General features: G+C 46.0%; 1 protein-coding gene across 3 annotated transcripts in view; it reads left to right on the top strand.

Moving 5' to 3' along the window:
* The window catches only part of DDX24 (DEAD-box helicase 24), a 204,826-nt gene that overhangs the window by 147,335 nt on the left and 38,973 nt on the right, over positions 1-18,518 (top strand). For all 3 annotated transcript variants that reach the window (XM_086937721.1, XM_086937720.1, XM_086937719.1), the window contains exon 7: positions 7,575-7,763. In XM_086937721.1, coding sequence (XP_086793847.1) covers positions 7,575-7,763 — 189 coding nt within the window. The remainder of the gene's footprint in view (positions 1-7,574; positions 7,764-18,518) is intronic.

Raw genomic sequence — 18,518 nt, 5'->3', positions numbered from 1 at the left:
CCGTACAAAATAGTAAGACATAGGAACAAGTTATTCTAACGTTTAATGTGTGTAGCACTTTACAGAGCACATACAATCTTAAAAAACGTTGTGAGAAAACGTCACCCCTTCCTGGAGGTAGGTGAATTTTTTTAAGCAGATGCCTGTTTTCCCCTTTTCTTGTAGAAAGCGATTTGAGTGAAAAATCCCGGGTAGTTGCATGGGAACGGCTGTGTACCACCCGGGGTGCGCCCCCTTGAGGTAAAGCAGAACATAGCGCTACCTTCCAGTAAATACCAAAGCAACACTTTGCACTTTTGTGACACAAACCCATCACAAAGTGCCCATAAATCTGTGCCCCGGTGTCCCCGGGTCCTGCAGCTGTGAAGGTGTGTTCTGCAGGCGCTCATCGCCCCTCCCTGCCCGCACAAGGGCCCCCCCCTGGGACCACAGACAGTCGTGCGCATGAATAATGCAGCGGGGACACCTGAGCCAGGTGCCGCCTGCCAGGGCTGGCATCGGATGCTGGCAGTCAGCTGCCACCAGCCCCGGACCCAGAGGGACCTCCTGCCGTTCTCACCTGGGACGGATGGGCGAGCAGACCCGGGGGCCCGGCCCGCGCAGCGGCGGCGCCCACCTCATGTAAGTCTATTCATGATGTTTCTGTAGTGCCTCGATGCCCACGTTCAAGGCACTTTCAGAGGCGAAGACAGGGAGACGGGGAAGGGACCGAGGTAAAGAGGGCGGCCCCCCTAGGGCGGTGGTATCAGGGGGTTTCTGTGCGCAGAGAAGGAGGAGCAGGGAACGAGGCGCTATAGAGCGCTTCAGGTTGGAGGAGGGGCATAGACCAGACCTCTCTAGGGGCCCAGGGGCCCCTAATAGCGTAGGTGTGATTAGTGTTAGCAAGGTTTTCTTTTTACCAGAGTCTGGATGGGGGGGTGGGGGCGTTTGACGACACCCGAGGGCGGCTTCACGTTTACAGTTATTTTTTTGGGAGCTTGTAAACTGCCTGGTAACATCGCAAGGAAATAATTTACCGAACTCTCAGGGTTTGGTTTGGAAGTGATGGATCAAATTACAGTCTGCTGTTCCTCATGGGGAGAAGTGTAGCCTGTGTCAAGGGTACCCCACACCTGCTCCTAGCACTACAGCCACTGAGAGCAATAAAAGGGGATGAAGCGTCACAGCCAACACCGTGCTTGAGGTGCTTCCATGTTGTCGATCCTCACTGCGAAAGGAGAGAAGCCACCTCCCTCCTGCAGTGCCTGCAGGAGAGGTGAGTGTAGATCAGAACTGCTGCAGCCAGCATTAATGTCACCCCCACTGCGGCCTTGCACACAGAGCCCACAAGGAAGTCACGGCCCGCAGTGCTACGAAGGCTGCTGTAGACCCATACACCACAAGCAGTGCCAAGTAACCTGCATGTGGTGGCCCCGCCCCCAATGAGCGCTGAGGTGGAAAAGGACTTGCGTCCCTGCTGCACTGGTACTGCCCCCACGCACCTTCAGTGCCCACGTGGATGAAGAGACCACACCAGCCCTGGCAACAGTGTCTCGCAAAGGACTGGCACAAATGGACTCAATACATCATCTACATAGCAGCCGCTCAATAACCTTACAGGTCAAAGAACCTGGAGTACATTTACTGCATCTCGCTTCCCGAAGTCGGAGAGGGTGCCCTCCCATCTAGTGCCCCAGGTTTTAGCAGGCAGTCACTGAGGCCGTAACTGGAGGAGGGAGCACCGCATAATATGTCAGTCCCTGCGGCCAGGCGGCATACTCTCGGTTATGAGGCTGTACGCTGTAGAATTTGGATCTTTGGACTGGGTAAGAGTGGTCTGTTTAACTCAGACACTCTGTTCATCACCACCCCCTTTTCTAAATCGTAGAATTCTATGGGGCAGAGTCGGATTAGCCAATAGGACAATCGAGCAGTGACCAAAGGGCTTTTCTGATTCAGCAGGGGGGTGGGGGGGGGGGGGGGGGGGGTCGGGAGAGGACACGGACGGCGGGAGAGGACGAGGGGGGCGGGAGAGGACACGGACGGCGGGAAACGTGCAGAGGACAGCGAGGGGAGGGGGGACGGCGGGAGGAGGGACACGGAGGAAGGCAGGACAGCAGCAAGCACGGCCCGGCCGGACCAGATTCGGAGGCGTTCCTGGCTTTTGGCTGACGTAGCATGACGTAGCCAAAAGCCAAAAATTCTCGGGAACGCCCCCGAATCTGGTCCGGCCATGACGGACGCCTCTCTGTTCCAATGGCTAGCTTCCATGTATGGAGCTAGCCAATGAAACAGAGGGCAGGTTCCAGAGTCACATACTGTAACTCAATAGATTTCTCCTGTAAAAGCTGCTTGCAGCAGCTTTTTGCAGCGAAACCTAAAAACGAACACACTCTTGGTGGAGGGCATCCGTCAAGCTGGACAGGGTCACCGGAGCTGTGAGCCCCCCTCTCTCTCCGGAAAACAGCATGAAATGTGTCTTGGGATTTACCAGGTAAGACTGGGTTACCCCTTTTTTTAAAAAAAAGATGGAAAAAAGGCCTGTGGCAACGCACACAAAGCAACTGGAGCTGCTGATCTAAAATCCCTTTATTCACAGAGGGAGTGCCCCATAATGCCCTCGGGGAAGCGGGGCTAAATTGTCTCTTCTTTGGTGGCCCCAGGAAAGCAGGGGCACCACCAACGTACCCAAGAAAGTGTTTTGGGGCTACATGAGCACAGCAGCACGCCAGAAGTAGCTGTTTAATATTTACCCTGTCTCTCTCCGGTCCAAGGAAATGTGGCCTGGAGAGGCTTTTCAAGGTTGTGCACACACTCCTCTGGGCTGTAGTTTTTGATGTACAATTCGGGAGTGAAGGGACCTTCAATGGTTGGTCCTATGGCTACATTTTATGTGGGCTAAAGTGGTACAAGAAAGACATATATACACGTGTATTTATTTTAAATGCATTGCTGACAGCGATTTTGCTAAGAATTGCAATGCTTTTTTATTAGCAATAGGGTATGCATTTAAACATGTTTACTGGTTCCAATGAAAAGATACGGAATGATCCTAACTTGTGATTATGGATGCAACATAGAAGGTGAACCTTGACAAAGCCAATAGTCTTGCTTAGATATTTGTGTGGTGACCACCAGACAAAGACAATAGGTCTGTTATATTGAAAAGGACCCTCTTAGATGTAAATGTTCTGTCTGGTACAGGAGGGGGGTAGTGTGATTTTGGGGGTTGTGCCCACTATGGGTCTATTTTGATTTCAGAATTTGTTTCACCCAGATTGTATTTCCTCCTACCTTATGATTCTATTTGTAAATGAATGCATTTAATTGAGTAGTGTGTAAAATACATTTGTTTTTTCTTTTTGAAAGAAAAAGCACAAAGGGCACAATTATTTATTGAGTATTGTTATTGCGTGCCAGCGATTGGTGATTGCTAGCCCACACCACCTCCCCTGCGTAGGTCTTGGACTTCGCTACCCTGAGAGATTCAAGCGCTACATTGGGATGCTTGGTTCCCAGTGAGGGGATATTTGTGAATCTGTTGATTTTGCACACATCACTCCTGTACAACGAATAACCTGGTATATCCCATGTGGGGTAATTCTTTCCCAAGAATTTTCCAGGATACTATATGTAAAAAAAAAGGGCACTATTGAGTCTGACCATTGGCACAGATATTTTGGAATATGATATTCCAAACGTGAAGATAAATAGAAATAATACATTTATAACTGTCTGTGTTTTTTATTTTATTCTACTATTTACAAATTGGGGATTTTTTTCTGACGCATAATAACATTTCCCTCTGTGAGTTGTTAATTTTCCAAATCCTCAGCTACTGTATTATCTTCTAAATGGTCTGCAAAATTACGAGTATATATATGTTGGAAACTGGGTTTCTTTGTAGATGCCCCCCCCCCCCCCCCCCCCCCCGCTCCATTTTAGACTGCTTGATGCTGGTTTTTGACTGATAGTGATCTGAGACCTGCTAACCAGGCCACAGTGCCCGTGCTCTTTGACCCTAAAAGTGATGTTCATTGGTATTGGTATACCCAATTGGCAAGGTACTTTGCCCCCTTATAAGTTCCTAGTAAACGGTGGTACTCATGGCAAGGGTGGTGAAGGGCTTGCCACAGCTGCAGCACTGGTTGTGCCACCCTGTGTGATGCAAGTAAACGTCTGGCTCTGCCTTTGCAGCCCTGCACGAGCAGCCTGTCTGCTGCAGAGTGACTCTGCATACACTATGTGCTGCAGAGCCCACCACTGCCTTAATGTAAGGAAATCACTCTTAACATTGTCTTCCTAAGCTCAGGAGGTAGAGTGCATTATGTTAAAGGTGTGAATACACATAGCTTCATGTTGATGAGACACTTCACAAAAGCATGCTATTTTTATTTTTGTGTATAATACAATAGCTTATTTCTAGATTGCGCATAGCGCAAGAGTGGATCTATTGTATAGCACCTTATAGTAACACATGGTGAAATCCGCAATATCGAATCTATGAACTTGAGGCAGCAGGAGAGCAGGTTAAAGGGCCCCCAGGACCGAAGCAATTCAACAAGAATTGGGGCCAGATAACAAATTTGAGAATACTAATCTGTGATATTTTGCACGTTGTGTTAACTAATTCAAGTTAAAAAAAAATTTTTTTTTTGTTACACTATGACCGTTTTAGTGAAACATATTTATATTTAATTGAAACTTTGATGTATGCAGCTAATGCAGTGATCTGTTTATAAAGGTCTATCATCTTTTAATCAAATGGGAAAAAAGAAGTTTGATCATGCACTTTGGTACCTTGTACCAGTGGAGTGTATGAGACCGGGCCGAACTGGGAACCCAAAGTAGCCCAGGCCATTTTGTCAGACTATTCCCGGGGTTGAGGGGATGGAAGTGTGAAACACTGCTGCTTTTGTTACTGGGGCCAATATCACTGCTGCAAAACCGGCCCTAGTAACAAAACCGGCTCCCACTGCTACAAAATCGTCCCGCCCTTCTAGCCTCCTGGGGAAACGCTCGATGCCCGCTAAGGCCAGTCCGGCCCTGCTGGAAGGGTATGTAGAGTTTCATGTTACTAATGTAGTGATCAATCATGGTAATAATGAGAGGCAGATAGATGTATTAAATATAGAATCGAGGGTAGAGCTCGCAGAATGAGTTAAACTGAGAAAATATCTGTTGTAACTGCTAGGGAATAATTTAAAGATGTCATTTACCAACAATCATATTATAAATAACAAATTAAAAATGGATGCAACAAGAGCTAACAAAATTTGTAAAATAACGGGATAACATGTCGGAAGGAACATTGAAAGGCAGAGGAACTGATTCGTGACCTTAAAAAGACTGGAAATAATTCATGAAGTTTCAGTGGTTATATTAACAAAATGTAATGAACCCTTTTGCCCAAACAATTTGTATTTCCAAGATGGTGATGCATCTTATTCAAAATGGCAAACTTCAAAATGCTTACACTTATAATTTCAAACATATAAATAATTTAGAAGCTGTACCTTTTTTAGTTATAAAAGCAAAAATGATCATAAAAATCATTTTAATTACATCATAGTCTTACTTGAATATCTGTACATAATTATATTTGTTTGCAAAGTTTGTGTTATTGTCATAAGTTTAATATTACCCTTTCTTTAAAATAGTTACTCCTCCGCATTCATTGACAATTTTCTTATTTTGGAGAAATTATTTTTATTTCCATTTTAGAAAAGATTAATAAACTTGCTATCATGTTCTTAGCTGATAAATTATTATATTTACAGCTAGTGTCTCAGCCAAAGCTCATTATTAAACAGATGATTCAGCCGCTTCACTGCATACAGTTATGCTTTGTTCAAAACTACAAGTATTATAAGGCATTCTAACCAGACATAAAGATACGTTGTTAGCAAAATAGATTATGTCCGCCCACCTGTAACAGCAGATATTGTATGTATGACGGTAAAACGCATACTTTTACATCGCATACCATTACAACGCGATTTTTATAATGCTGGATCCTTTACAACGCATGCCTTTACAACGCATGTCATTACATAGCAGATGCTATTACAACGCATGTCATTACAACGTAAGTATAGATAAGTATATCTTTTTTAAAAAAAATTGTAATCAATAAATATTTAATTAATTTAATTTATTTAATTTATTTAAAGTAGTTTTTTAAAAAACAACCCTTAAAATACCCCTGTACCCCTATACCCAAAACCTATCCCTAAAGCTACCCCTGTACCCCAAAACCCAAACCTAGCCCTAAACCCTAAAAATACCCCTGTACCCCAAAACCCAAACCTAGCCCTGAACCCTAAAAATACCCCTGTACCCCATAACCCAAACCTAGCCCAGAACCCTAAAAATACCCCTGAACCCCATAACCCAAACCTATCCCTGAACCCTAAAAATACCCCTGTACCCCATAACCCAAACCTAGCCCTGAACCCTAAAAATACCCCTGTACCCCATAACCCAAACCTAGCCCTGAAACCTAAAAATACCCCTGTACCCCATAACCCAAACCTAGCCCAGAACCCTAAAAATACCCCTGTACCCCATAACCCAAACCTAGCCCTGAACCCTAAAAATACCCCTGTAGCCCATAACCCAAACCTAGCCCTGAACCCTAAAAATATCCCTGTACCCCATAACCCAAACCTAGGCCTGAACCCTAAAAATACCCCTGTACCCCATAACCCAAACCTAGCCCTGAACCCTAAAAATACCCCTGTACCCCATAACCCAAACCTAGCCCAGAACCCTAAAAATACCCCTGTACCCCATAACCCAAACCTAGCCCAGAACCCTAAAAATACCCCTGTACCCCATAACCCAAACCTAGCCCAGAACCCTAAAAATACCCCTGTACCCCATAACCCAAACCTAGCCCAGAACCCTAAAAATACCCCTGTACCCCATAACCCAAACCTAGCCCAGAACCCTAAAAATACCCCTGTACCCCAAAACCCAAATTAAATTAATGTTTTAAAAAAGATAAACTTACCAATACTTACATTGTAATGGCATGCGTAGTAATAGCATCTGCTATGTAATGTCATGCGTTGTAAAGGCATGCGTTGTAAAGGATCCTGCGTTGTAGTAGTTGCGTTGTAAAAGTAGTCCGTTGTAACAGTTGCGTTGTAACTGTTGTTTCCCGCAGATATTTGTTCTCAAAAATTCAATATAGAGAGCTGGATATGGTCACACAGTCACAAGGTACTGGTTTAATCCCCTTCACAAACTGTTAATGAGATTTACCACCAGAACAGAGTTGTGGCTTTATTGCAAAAATGTAATTTACAATTGTATGTAATGTAGGTAATGGCAGAGGAAGACAGCACATATTTGCAGTGGATAATTGGGCCTTCTGATGTTATTTGAACAGGTGGTGGAAATTCAGACGCCAATATGTTCTCCACGTGTTGACAACATTAATCATGTCTAGTTCTAGTGTTGTTGAAGACTTTCCAGGAAGGTCTTTAAAACCAAATATATTTATTCATAAATTAAGCATTGTAAAGTCTAAAATCTGTCTTGTGTACTCAAATGTTTGAACTGAAAGCCATTGTTTTTGTCTTTTACAGGTTCCACGTACCTCCGAGCTTTATGTTCACCGAAGTGGCAGAACTGCAAGAGCTACCAATGAAGGTTTAAGCTTGCTACTCATAGGACCAGATGATGTAGTCAATTTTAGGAATATCTATAAGACATTGGAGAAAAATGAGGAGCTTCCAGTTTTTCCAGTTCAACAGAAATGCATGATTGGAATAAAGGTAGAAAATGATCACTTTTATATCTTGCTGTTGTAAACCACAAAGCTCAAAGGATCATCCGTGACTTCTTACAATGTTGTCAATCAAATCTCTTGTCACAAAAACATATGAGATAATTTGATTAGCAACCTTAAACATTCTAATGGATATGCCTTACTGTAGATTCCTCACCTTATAATATTCCCTACATGTCAGACTGGATTCGATTTGTTTTTCTTTTTCCTTCAAAGCAGTGCTCCCGCCCTCTGGCAGGTGACATTCAGCAGCACCACCTTGACTCCATACCACCCCAGAAGTCACAGAGTGTATCTGCATTTAAGCACCCCCCCCTGCGCGCTGATGCCAGTTCCTTTTATTTCTGCAGCTTTTTTCTTGCATCCAGAGCTTCTCTTCTGAATTTGTCTGTTTTACACAGGTTCCTAAGCTTCCAAACCGTGTGCTTGGGAAGGATGTCCACATCACAAATGATAGGATTAATGCTTTGCTGCTAGATATTGGTCATGGATCCACACAAAATGTCTCTGTGGGGCCTGAGATCAGGAAAACTCTTAAGTCATGTGATAATTGCGCCCAAAGGCAACTTCAATCCCGGATACAAAACTTTACATTGGCGAGTAGAAGAAGAAGTTGGGGCCTTCGCGTAGGTCTCTCCCCTGCTATAAATTGGGAGCTCTCCCTTTCTGCTGATCATGTAGAAGTTCCACAGCTTTTCCACTTCCTGCTCAGTCTTCTGATAAGTCATCGTCCAAACACAAGCATTAAAAGTGGGACTCAACCCCATCCTGTTGTTCCAAATCCAGAAGCCAGCACAAAGGCGTCAAGAAGCAAGTTGCATTCCCTCAAGGTTGCTGGTCACTGATCCCATTCCTCAGTTGACCCCCAAAACCCCCTGAGTTTCATAGACAGTAGTCTACTCTTCAGCAGAGTGAGGCCTTCAAAGAGGTCATGCCGCAGATATTCAGTGCACTTCAGGCCCCCTCTGGGGAACCTGTTGGCAGCAAGGAACTGCAGGGTACTCCAGTCTGGTCACCACCAACAGGTCCTTCCCTGGAGCAGTCTATCTCCTCCTTCCAGATCTGTGCCGACCTAATACAGTTCTCCACATCGACACCACGATCCACGCTAGTTATCGATTGCACGTGGGGATTACCGTGTGGACGTCCATGTCGGATTGTGAACTGAGCTCGACTGATGATATGTTAAGGAAATAGAAAAGCACAAGCGTTCACAATGAAGCCTTGACTCAGAGGTGGTGTCTCTACCGCGTCACAGCTATCCGTAGAGGCTCCTTTATATTTTTGGGTCTTCTGCTAGAACAGTCTGCATTCTAGGATGCTGATGATGGTGAGGGGGATGGCTTGTCCCCCCTCGGTATGCCCCTGTACTTAACATGTCCCCTGAGACAAAGCTTGACTTGCCACATGGGTCACGAGTGGCTGAGTGCCTCATTTTTAATGGTGGTTCAGAGAGCAGGCAAAGTACTAAACCTACCCCTGTCTTCCATTAAAATGAAAACAAATACTTTTAAGGAAATCATACAGCCTGCGCCAGCAACATCGGAGCCCTTTCTTCCTTTCAAGTGACTCTCACAGGTGCTTTGATGGCTTTCTTGCCAAAACTATGTTCTTGCCCACATGTGAACAGGTAGGGGGCTGGACATCAAGACGGCACCCAGTGACCTGGATTTTCTCATACAGCACCCCACCCCAGAGAGCCTTGTTGTGCATGCCTCCACCATTAAAATGAATGTGAATTTTTCACCACTGTTCCTGATAGGTAATCTTAAGAGAATTGACGCCTCTGGCAATTAAATGCTTTATTCATCCAGTCTGGCATGGAGGTCTGTCGATGAAGTCTGCCTTTTAGGTCAATACGCCAACATCCTTTGGGGCGTGCCAGCAAGATGTTGCTGGCAGTTCCAGAAGATATGAGCGGCTCTTTTGCCCAGAGGATACATGCTGGCCTAGACAAAGGGAAATATGTTATCCGCCTAGGGCTGGATACCACAGGTTGCCTTAGCAAAGTGGTTGGTTTCAATGTGGCCTTTCATAGACCAGCCTGGAGGAGGTCCATTGGGTTGTCCAGCACTATGTAGACTTGATTGATGGACATGCCCCTTGATGGGTCCCACCTCTTCTCTTTTCAACACTTTAAAGATAGTTGAGCTACAGCACATTCCTTGGGCAGTTAGCTCCTACACACTTCCTAAAGCACTTTCGGAAATTTAGGGGATACTCTAGTGGGCTGACATGTTTACAATTTGAGCCTTTACAACTAGTAATTCAGCAGGCAACCCAGTCCTTTCAGGTATGTGCACATGGAACAGGCTGACAACATGCGGGCCAGCATAGGCACCAGTTTTCCAAGTGCTCCTCCCCTACTACACCAGTCAACAAACCACTTAAGTTTACGCTAAGTGGCTCATGTCCACCCAGTGGAAGTCAGGATCTAACATTTCCTCCAGAATTCATGAACTATCACATCCAACTAAAATTCAAATGATTCAAAACAGCTATGCTCTACCTTTTCTTTCCTACCACCCAATATACCTCCCACTCTAGAACAAGTTTCAGAGGAGTAGTTCTCCATCTGTCAGGAACGCACTCCGCAGGATCCGCATGCAGAAACAATGCTCCACCTACGAATCTCCCAAACACCCCGACTGTATATCACAGGGTGTTCAAGTGATGCGGCGAGGGAAAAAAACCCAAAAGGGGAGAAAACCCAAAAGAAAAGATAGAAGGAAGGGACAGCGGTGGAACAGAAGCTGCAAGAGAAATGCACACGCATTAATATTGTTCTGAATGCTACTCATTACATTCTCACTACATGTAACGCAACCTGATTCACCTGTAATATTACACGTGTTTGCCCCTTCATACAGCAGTGTCTTCTTTGTCCCTCCTGCCCTGCATAACACAAGAAGCACGGTTATCAAGGGCAATGAAACAATGAGCTTCCTATATTGAGCTATCAATCTGGATACATACCCTGCAATGTAAAGTAGGCTAAACCTTTAAATGAACATTCCCAAAATAAACGAAGACTTCAGTAATCAAATCCACAGTAATGGAGGGTTGCCGAAAAGCAACTCAAATCAAGCAAGCAGATACCTCCTCTGCTAGGTAAAAGTTAATGTTAGTCCCAAATAGCACCGCTAGTATCCAAGATAAACTAAACACGGCATGATGTAGTTAGAGCACTACTATCATCCGCTTTAGTATTTGTAATCCACAAGGTTTACATCAACATCCTGTATTCCTTTTTCGTGCCGGCATTGCGGAGGACTCCCCCCAGCAATCCGTCACTAGACTATCAACATACAACCCCCATCCGGGTGTTGTTGGCATCCGTTTAACACATCAGCACATTAGTTCCAACTATAAGCACTGTTAATGCTCCTCGCAGCCGCGAGGCTCAGGATGACTCGGGCAAAATGTCACCCGAGCCGGTACCAGACAAAACAAACAATGCGCTAGTAGCGCGAACACTTTACCCGACTCGTTCTCTCTTCTCTGCTTCACTGGACACTCAGAGAACTCTGTTCCAACGCAAACAGGGTTAATCAGGGATATCGGGAAACAGAACGATCCCTCCGGAATGAACAAAATCACGAGCACTGTTCCTTAGTCCCGCCCCGCTATATCCTGTTTACAGCAAAGGAGCATGGGACTTGTAGTTCGTGGCCCTCAAGTCATGGGAGTTGTAGTTCAGGTAGGCGCGGTACGGACTAGATCCTGACACCATCACCCTACAGGAGATGCACCTGTTGCTCCCCAAGGTGCTGTAGAGAAGGTTTTAAACTCGGGGAGAGTAACAATCCCTTTCTTTCTCTATTTTCTCATTCCATTATGGAATGGGGTCCTCAGCCTTATCTTGAACTTCCATTCTCTGTGCCTTCCTACGGATGGACAGATTCAAGATGATGAAGTTTGCTGTGATCCTGTCTGCTTTGGCATCTGGATGGCGTCCCAGGACTTGCAGGACGCATATTTTCATATACCCGTTCTGCAGTCCCACAGATGTTACCTGCCCTTTAAGGTGGGCCAGGATAATTTTAAAATTAAGACACTCTATTCGGGCACACCTGCCCCCCCTTGGGTGTTGGGAAAAATTATGGTGGTGGTCGCAACACATCTTCAGAGGAATCACTGTGTTGCTGTACATCGACACTGGCTGCTGAAGGTAGTCTTGCCGCTATGAAAGGTGGGCCACCTCTAGACGGCAGACCTCATGATATTGATGGTTTTCATTATAAATAAATGGAAGTCCCACCCAAATTTCTCTGAGGTTTCCATTCATCCGGTCAATCCTGGGTACAGTGGAGTTTAGGGCTTTCCCTCAGCTGTACTGAGTCTTGGGCATTCAGGGTGTGACCTGATGTTTTAAGTTCACTCCTGGATTTTACTGAGTATGGTGTGAGCTTTTTGGCTTCTTAGCCTCGTGCATCCTCATTTGTCATCCGTGCCAGATCAGATAGCACATGCAATCCCTAAAGTGGAACCTTAAGTCCTAGTGGACTGTGCCCGAAGGCCACCTTTGTGACACCATCTTGATCTCAGAGGATGTAGCTCAAGATCTGCCATGGTGGTTGAAAGATTACAGTTTGTCTTGCAGCGGGCTAGTCTCCCTTTTACACCGAGCTTTCTCTGGTGGTGATTGGGGGAAATCTGTGAGACCTGGAGATGTGGGGATTCTGGTCTGCAGTGGAGAGACAGCTTCCACATCAGTGTTCTGGAGCTGCGGACCATAAATGTGGCTCTGAAGGCTTTCTTGCTATACCTTAAGGGAAAGATGGGGTAGATTCTCACTGGTGACACCCACCGTCGTGCGTTACTGTAACATGCAGGGCGGGGTTGGGTCCCGGTTTCTGTCCCATGAGGCCTTGCTTCTTTGGCAATATTGTGCCAGGGCTTCTTCCTAGTTGCAAATCATCTGGTAAAGTTAAGAAATGCAATTGCAAATAAACTAAACATTGTGGCTGCTACATCCTGAGGTGATGCACGTTGTCTTCCAACAGTTGGGAGAATCCTGGCTAGATCTTTTCTCCACTGTTAAGAATGCACATTGCCAGCAATTTTGCACTTTGGAGTTTCTGCAAGTACACTTGTTAGGGGCTGCATTGTGGCTGGAATTGGACAAGGGACGACTGTATGACTTCCCTCTACTCTCCTGCCCCTGAGTTCGGAAGAAGATCAAAAACAATTGGGCCGAAGTCATCCTGGTGGCCCTAGATTGGGCCAGGAGAGTGTGGTACATAAAACGCATGAGCACCTGTTCTACAATCCGGCTACCACTCCAGGACGACCTTCTGAATCCGCAGCAGGTCAGAAGCTGCCACCCGAATCTACACAATCTACAGCTGTGTCGAGATTGAGTGCTGGCAGTTGGTTGCATGTGATTTGCTGTTTGGATTAGCAAATATCTTTCTCGATGCCAGACACCCCTACACAGAACCATTTATGCCAGGTGCTGGAACAAATGTATGGTGTGCTACAGTTCCCAAAATACAAGCCTCGCAGGAAAAGCTGTTGGATGTTTTTTTAATTTGTTTTGTCTTTAGCCCAAGACTTTGCAGTCGGTACTACAAAATATTATCTGGTCAGGTCTTTTACCCTTCATCTTGCTGGACCAATCATCCTCTTGTGATGAGGTTTATTAGAGGTTTGTTTCATTTTCTCCAACGCCTTTTTTAATGGCATAGTGGAACTTTTACCTTGGTCTTGACATTCCCCATGTATACACCCTTTGGACGCTGCATCTCCTGACCTTGACAGTTGTATTCCTCATTGCAATGAACTCGGCTCATTGCATGAGTGTACTACAAGCACTTTCAGTGCATCCACACTACACCACCTTTTTCCCAGGCAGATTGGTGCCGAGGACTCAGGTGGCCTTCGTAACTAAAGTCGTGATTCCCTTCCCTGTTGGACAATCCATCACTCTGCCACTGTTTCGTTTGGCCCTCAAAAGAGGAGGAAGAGGCTCCATCTGTTGAACCTCGAGCTGCCCTGTTTTTTCATAGGTTGCACCAAGGCTCATTGAGTGAATAATACGTTTTGTGGGGTTATCCTGAGCAAAGAACAGGGAGGTAGTATAGAAGAAGACATTGTCAATGTGGATAGTCCTCTGCATTATGATCTTCTACTCACTGGATATGAAGCAGCCTGTGGAAGGTCCGGGAGCCTATTCCACTAGTGCTAATGCTGCTACCACTGCTTTGGTACGAGAAGTGCCTGTTCTTAATATCGGCCAATCTGTGACGTTTTTGCTTTGATGCACATGTCTATAAAGCACTAATGCCTTGACAGTCTGGTCTTGCGGAATGGACACTTTTTCTGCTCTGTTCTGCAAGACTTTTTGGTCTAAGTCCACTCTACACCCTTCATCTTGTGGAGGTACGGTTTTGGTATCTGATAAATTAAGGAATCTGCGGTTCGTATCCATCTAAAGAACAAGTTACTTTTCAGTGATGCTCTTTCCGGTGGATACTCTTGTCTAATCACAGATTCTTCATCCACTCCTTCCATCTCCTTGTTCTGTGAAGTGGCCTCTTTTTAACATCATAAACAGTCCAACGTTAGTATTCAGCACATTGTAACCAACAATTGTTCAAGCATTGTGCCTAAGGGAGCGGAAAGAAAAAAGATAAGAAACCGGCATCAGTTAGCAGGTGTGGTGCTTATATGCAGTTCAGCTCCCATCAGTTCTGTTGTGATACAGAGCTAATGTAGTGCCACGTGGCAGCATATGAGAACATTACTATGTAAAATCTATGGATCCAGGCTGATGCCTAGGAAATATTCTAACATGAGAAATCTGCGTTCGATTGAGTATCAAACAGAAATAATGCTACTTGAAAGTAATCATCTTTTTGAGGGTCTTTGACAATGATACAGATTCTGCTTTTTATGATCACTCCTTTTTATTCATAATGTCTTTTGTTGTCCAACATCCTTAATTCATACTTGAAATAGATCTTCACTGGCTAGCAGAGGAACCTGTCTGCTTTAATTCTGTTTTGCCACAGTTAATTTTGTGAATTCTATATGCAGTGTTGTTAATAGTGATAATGAAAAAAGAGGTTGACAGGCTAGCTGTCCCTTTTGTTTTGGGTTAATTGGAGACATTTCAAACCAACTTCTCCATTTAACAAAAGAGTTAAGATTTTAAGGATGCATGTGTTTACTGGAAGCAGTTTGGTTACTTGATACCAAGACCTGAAGGTTACATTTGTTGTTTTTTTCCTTAATCCTGGGCCTTCCTCCACCGGAGTACCCTGGCATAACGAAAGATAGGACAACACTGATAAAGGGACAGACTAAAGTAATGAAACTTTAGGATTGTAAATATATACCATCCCTTCCCCATAACCTTGTTTCCTGCTACTTCTTTGCATTTCTATGTCTCGCCTACCAGAGAGCTCAAGCCGTCTTATTGTGAAAGTCCCAATGTGAGTTTAAAGTGGGTTTACAGCCCATCCATTTCTTTTAATTAGTTGGCTTTTTTCATCATTCTAAATTAGTTGCTTTCTATTCGATTTCTTGCCTACCTTTTGTTGTGTTGGTCTTACTCCTGGAGCAAATCCTTTTTTAGGTCGAGGACCTAAAGGCTGCGCTTCCGCAGTCTTTGGTCGGAGATTTAATGTTTTTTAGACGGGGCTTGAACCCGCCTCGCTTCCTAAACGGAGGCCAGCCATTGGAGAAGAGGGGCATCACTCCAATCAAGCCCCGTCTCTTTCGGATTCAGGGGCGTGTTTTTGGCGTTCTTTCCACCTGTGACGTCATCCGTCACTCAGAACGCCAAAACACGCCCCGAATCCGAAATTTGCGGAGCTTTGCGGCCGCCATTTTGGTTCCCCTGTTGTGGCTGACATGAAGCGTGGGCTCGCCTCCTGTGAAAAGCCCTGCTGTAAGCACCCCAAATCCGCTACACCCCTCTCCAGGACCCCAGGACTCAGCCTGCCCACCAGGAAAGCACCGCAACGCCAGACAACAGCCTAGAGCCGTCCGCACCCAAACCCGCCATAAAGGAAGAAGGTATTGTGCGCTGGGCCCCTGTTTGTAATCGATCGTTGATTCTCCTCAGAAGCCGCGGACCCGGCGTTTCGTACCTACCCTGGGGCCCTTGCCCTGCCCTACCAGCGGCGCAATGTACCGTCCGCGCCCGTTGAGCCCTGAAGTCAGCCGCGGCCTGCTGCCTCCCTTGCCTCCCCTTCCGAGCCTGCCTCCGATTCCCCCATGCCGCTTCTGCCGCCTTTGACACCGCTGCCTCCTTTGGGGCCGCTCGGATCTGTGGGATCGCTGTCATCGTCGGCCTCGCTGCCATCCTACAGGACAGAGTTGTCGTCTGACCTCCCGGGAAGCGTGAGTGTTAAGGGGCGAGCACTGTGCGGTGCCCAGGAGGAGGTGGAGAGGGGACTGTCAGATCATGGGAGTGATGGTACTGCAAGATATGAAGAGGAGCCTGAGAGAGATGAAGGAGGGCACGGGAGGAGATACGGGTGACTGCATGACAAGCACTGATTGGGGATGTGCAGGAAGACATGACGAGGGAGTGTGGGGTCAGGTTTATTTTGTCATGTTTTTGTATGGTCCGTCGCCAAACCAGCTGCCTCTCTGCTGTTTCCAAGTAATATAAAATTGGATTGCGAGGTCTCATTATAGGGGAAATGGAAAACAGTGGGACCGGTGCAGAGTTAGGGTTGATGTTGGCTGTGTGAGGCGGTAGGGTAATCTTGCAGCAGCTGAGGTGGTGGAAACAGTATTACTTGTGTTTGGTAATGTGGAAATGGAGCCCTATTAGAAAGAGGAGTGTCCTGTGCAGACATACTCAACAAACCCGTCCCTTCTGTAGTGCGCTAAGTTATATCCAGGCTCTACACTGCTCTGGTCATTGGAAAAATAACGTAAAAGAACATAATACCTTGAGTTTAAAGTTGCTTCCCAAAGCGAGGAGTCTTGCACACGACGTGCCTGATATTTGCAGCTTGGGATTAATGTTTCGACAGCAAGGTGCATACTTTGAAGTCGTGGGTTACTAGGCGGCCTAAACGCCAGTTGCACTGTTTACAAATGAAGGGCATTAATTGAATGGAATAGTTTGAATCTGAAATATTTCTGTCTCTGGCATCTGTTTGTTTTTAAAACACGTAATAGTTTTGCACGTTTTGATTTAGAGATTGGATCAGTCAACAATGTGCTAAAACGTTGGCTCCTTTTAAAGCAATAATAGTTTTACGCCTTTCACGCCACTATTCCTTTGACAGCTCCGCACACGTCCATACTAACTAACAACAAGGCTTTTGTCGTGCTGCGTATCAGATACTCTTTTCTTTGGCGCTCGCCAGTATACTGACTTCTTTAGCGCCTTTTTAGGTCGAGGACCCACACTGCCTCCTGCGCTTCTTTCAGAAGGCCGTCCCCGCTCCACTCACTGGTCCTCTTCTCAACTTTTCACCCGCCTCTCCCCACTAGTCCGGGCTCCGCTTTTCATCATTGGGCCTCTCTATCAACTCTAGTTGTAGTTCTCCATTCGCCAGTCTGCTCTCGCAGCCCTACCCCCAAATTTGACCCTCCTCTCAGTTTCGTCCGTCTGTCCTCTCTCCCTCGTTAATATCTGTCCACCTGTCCCTCGCTCTCACCAGTGCCTGCACACTGTGTGGGGCTCTGCGTGTGGGGCTCTGCGTGTGTGTGTGTGTGTGTGGTGCTCTGTGTGCGTGTGCTGCTCTGTGTGAGTGTGTGGCTCTGTGTCCGCGAATACTCTCTACTACTCTCTAATGCTCACCTATTGCCATTGTAAATGACAATACCATTTATTTATGTTTAAAAAAAAAAAAAGAAAAAAAGTAATGAGCAATGCCAATAGCTCTACCTTTAATAATGCCGAGACCACTGCATTGTAAAGCTTGTACTATCCTTTTGATTGGGTGATTTGTATCCTTCCACTGCTCAAGTTGAGGGAACTACTTTTATTCTTTGTCATTCAGTACCCCATGAAAGCGCATGTGTGTTCTACTTTTCTAACTCTCCCGCTTGTACCCCCTTCCCACCCTTAAATAATCTCTCCAACCCACTGTGATTTTTTATCTCCTGATCCCTTGCAGTTTGTCTGTAAAAGCTGAGTAACTAAGATATTTTTGTTGGGATGTGGTTTACGGGCAGACTTAAACAGTTGTTTTGTTTAATCTCCTGCATGCCACATTTCCTGGAAGCATAATCTTCGCCACATAAAGACTTTTATGGCGATTGGGGGGTGGGGGAGGGGGCATTTGCTGCACTTGCTCTGCTGGCCTCTGGTGTACTTCGCATTATGCTTCTCTTGTAGAGCCATATGTCTGCTTCCTGGGCTACTATAGAGGACCAAATGGCTGAATTTTGTAGAAATTAAATTGTCTTGGCAAGTGTTGCTCTTTACGTTCTGATACTCCCTTATACTGTTCAGAGTTTATGAACACCTTCGCTGCGGCGGCTATTCCGCCGCAGCGCTAACGGTCGCGAGGAGGCGCGCGGCTCTCCTGCGCGGGTGACAGAACCGTTCCGTCACGGTTCGCGGGTGAGCTGTGCTTGTGACGGAACGGTTCCGTTAATGCCCCGCCCGCTTAATGAAACACGCCGCGCAGGCGCGAAATCAGCGCCGCTCAGGCGCGGTGAGCGGACCGTGACGGAACCGTTCCGTCATGAGCACAGCCCACCCGAGGGGCGTGATGGAACGGTTCTGTCAATAGCGTCGAAGTGGTTAAGGCAATATCTATTG

The sequence above is a fragment of the Lissotriton vulgaris genome, chromosome 9 (genome assembly GCF_964263255.1).
Source record: "Lissotriton vulgaris chromosome 9, aLisVul1.2, whole genome shotgun sequence".
Taxonomy (NCBI): domain Eukaryota; kingdom Metazoa; phylum Chordata; class Amphibia; order Caudata; family Salamandridae; genus Lissotriton; species Lissotriton vulgaris.
The sequence above is the reverse complement of the archived record's forward strand: the minus strand, read 5'-3'. Positions and strand labels throughout refer to the sequence as shown.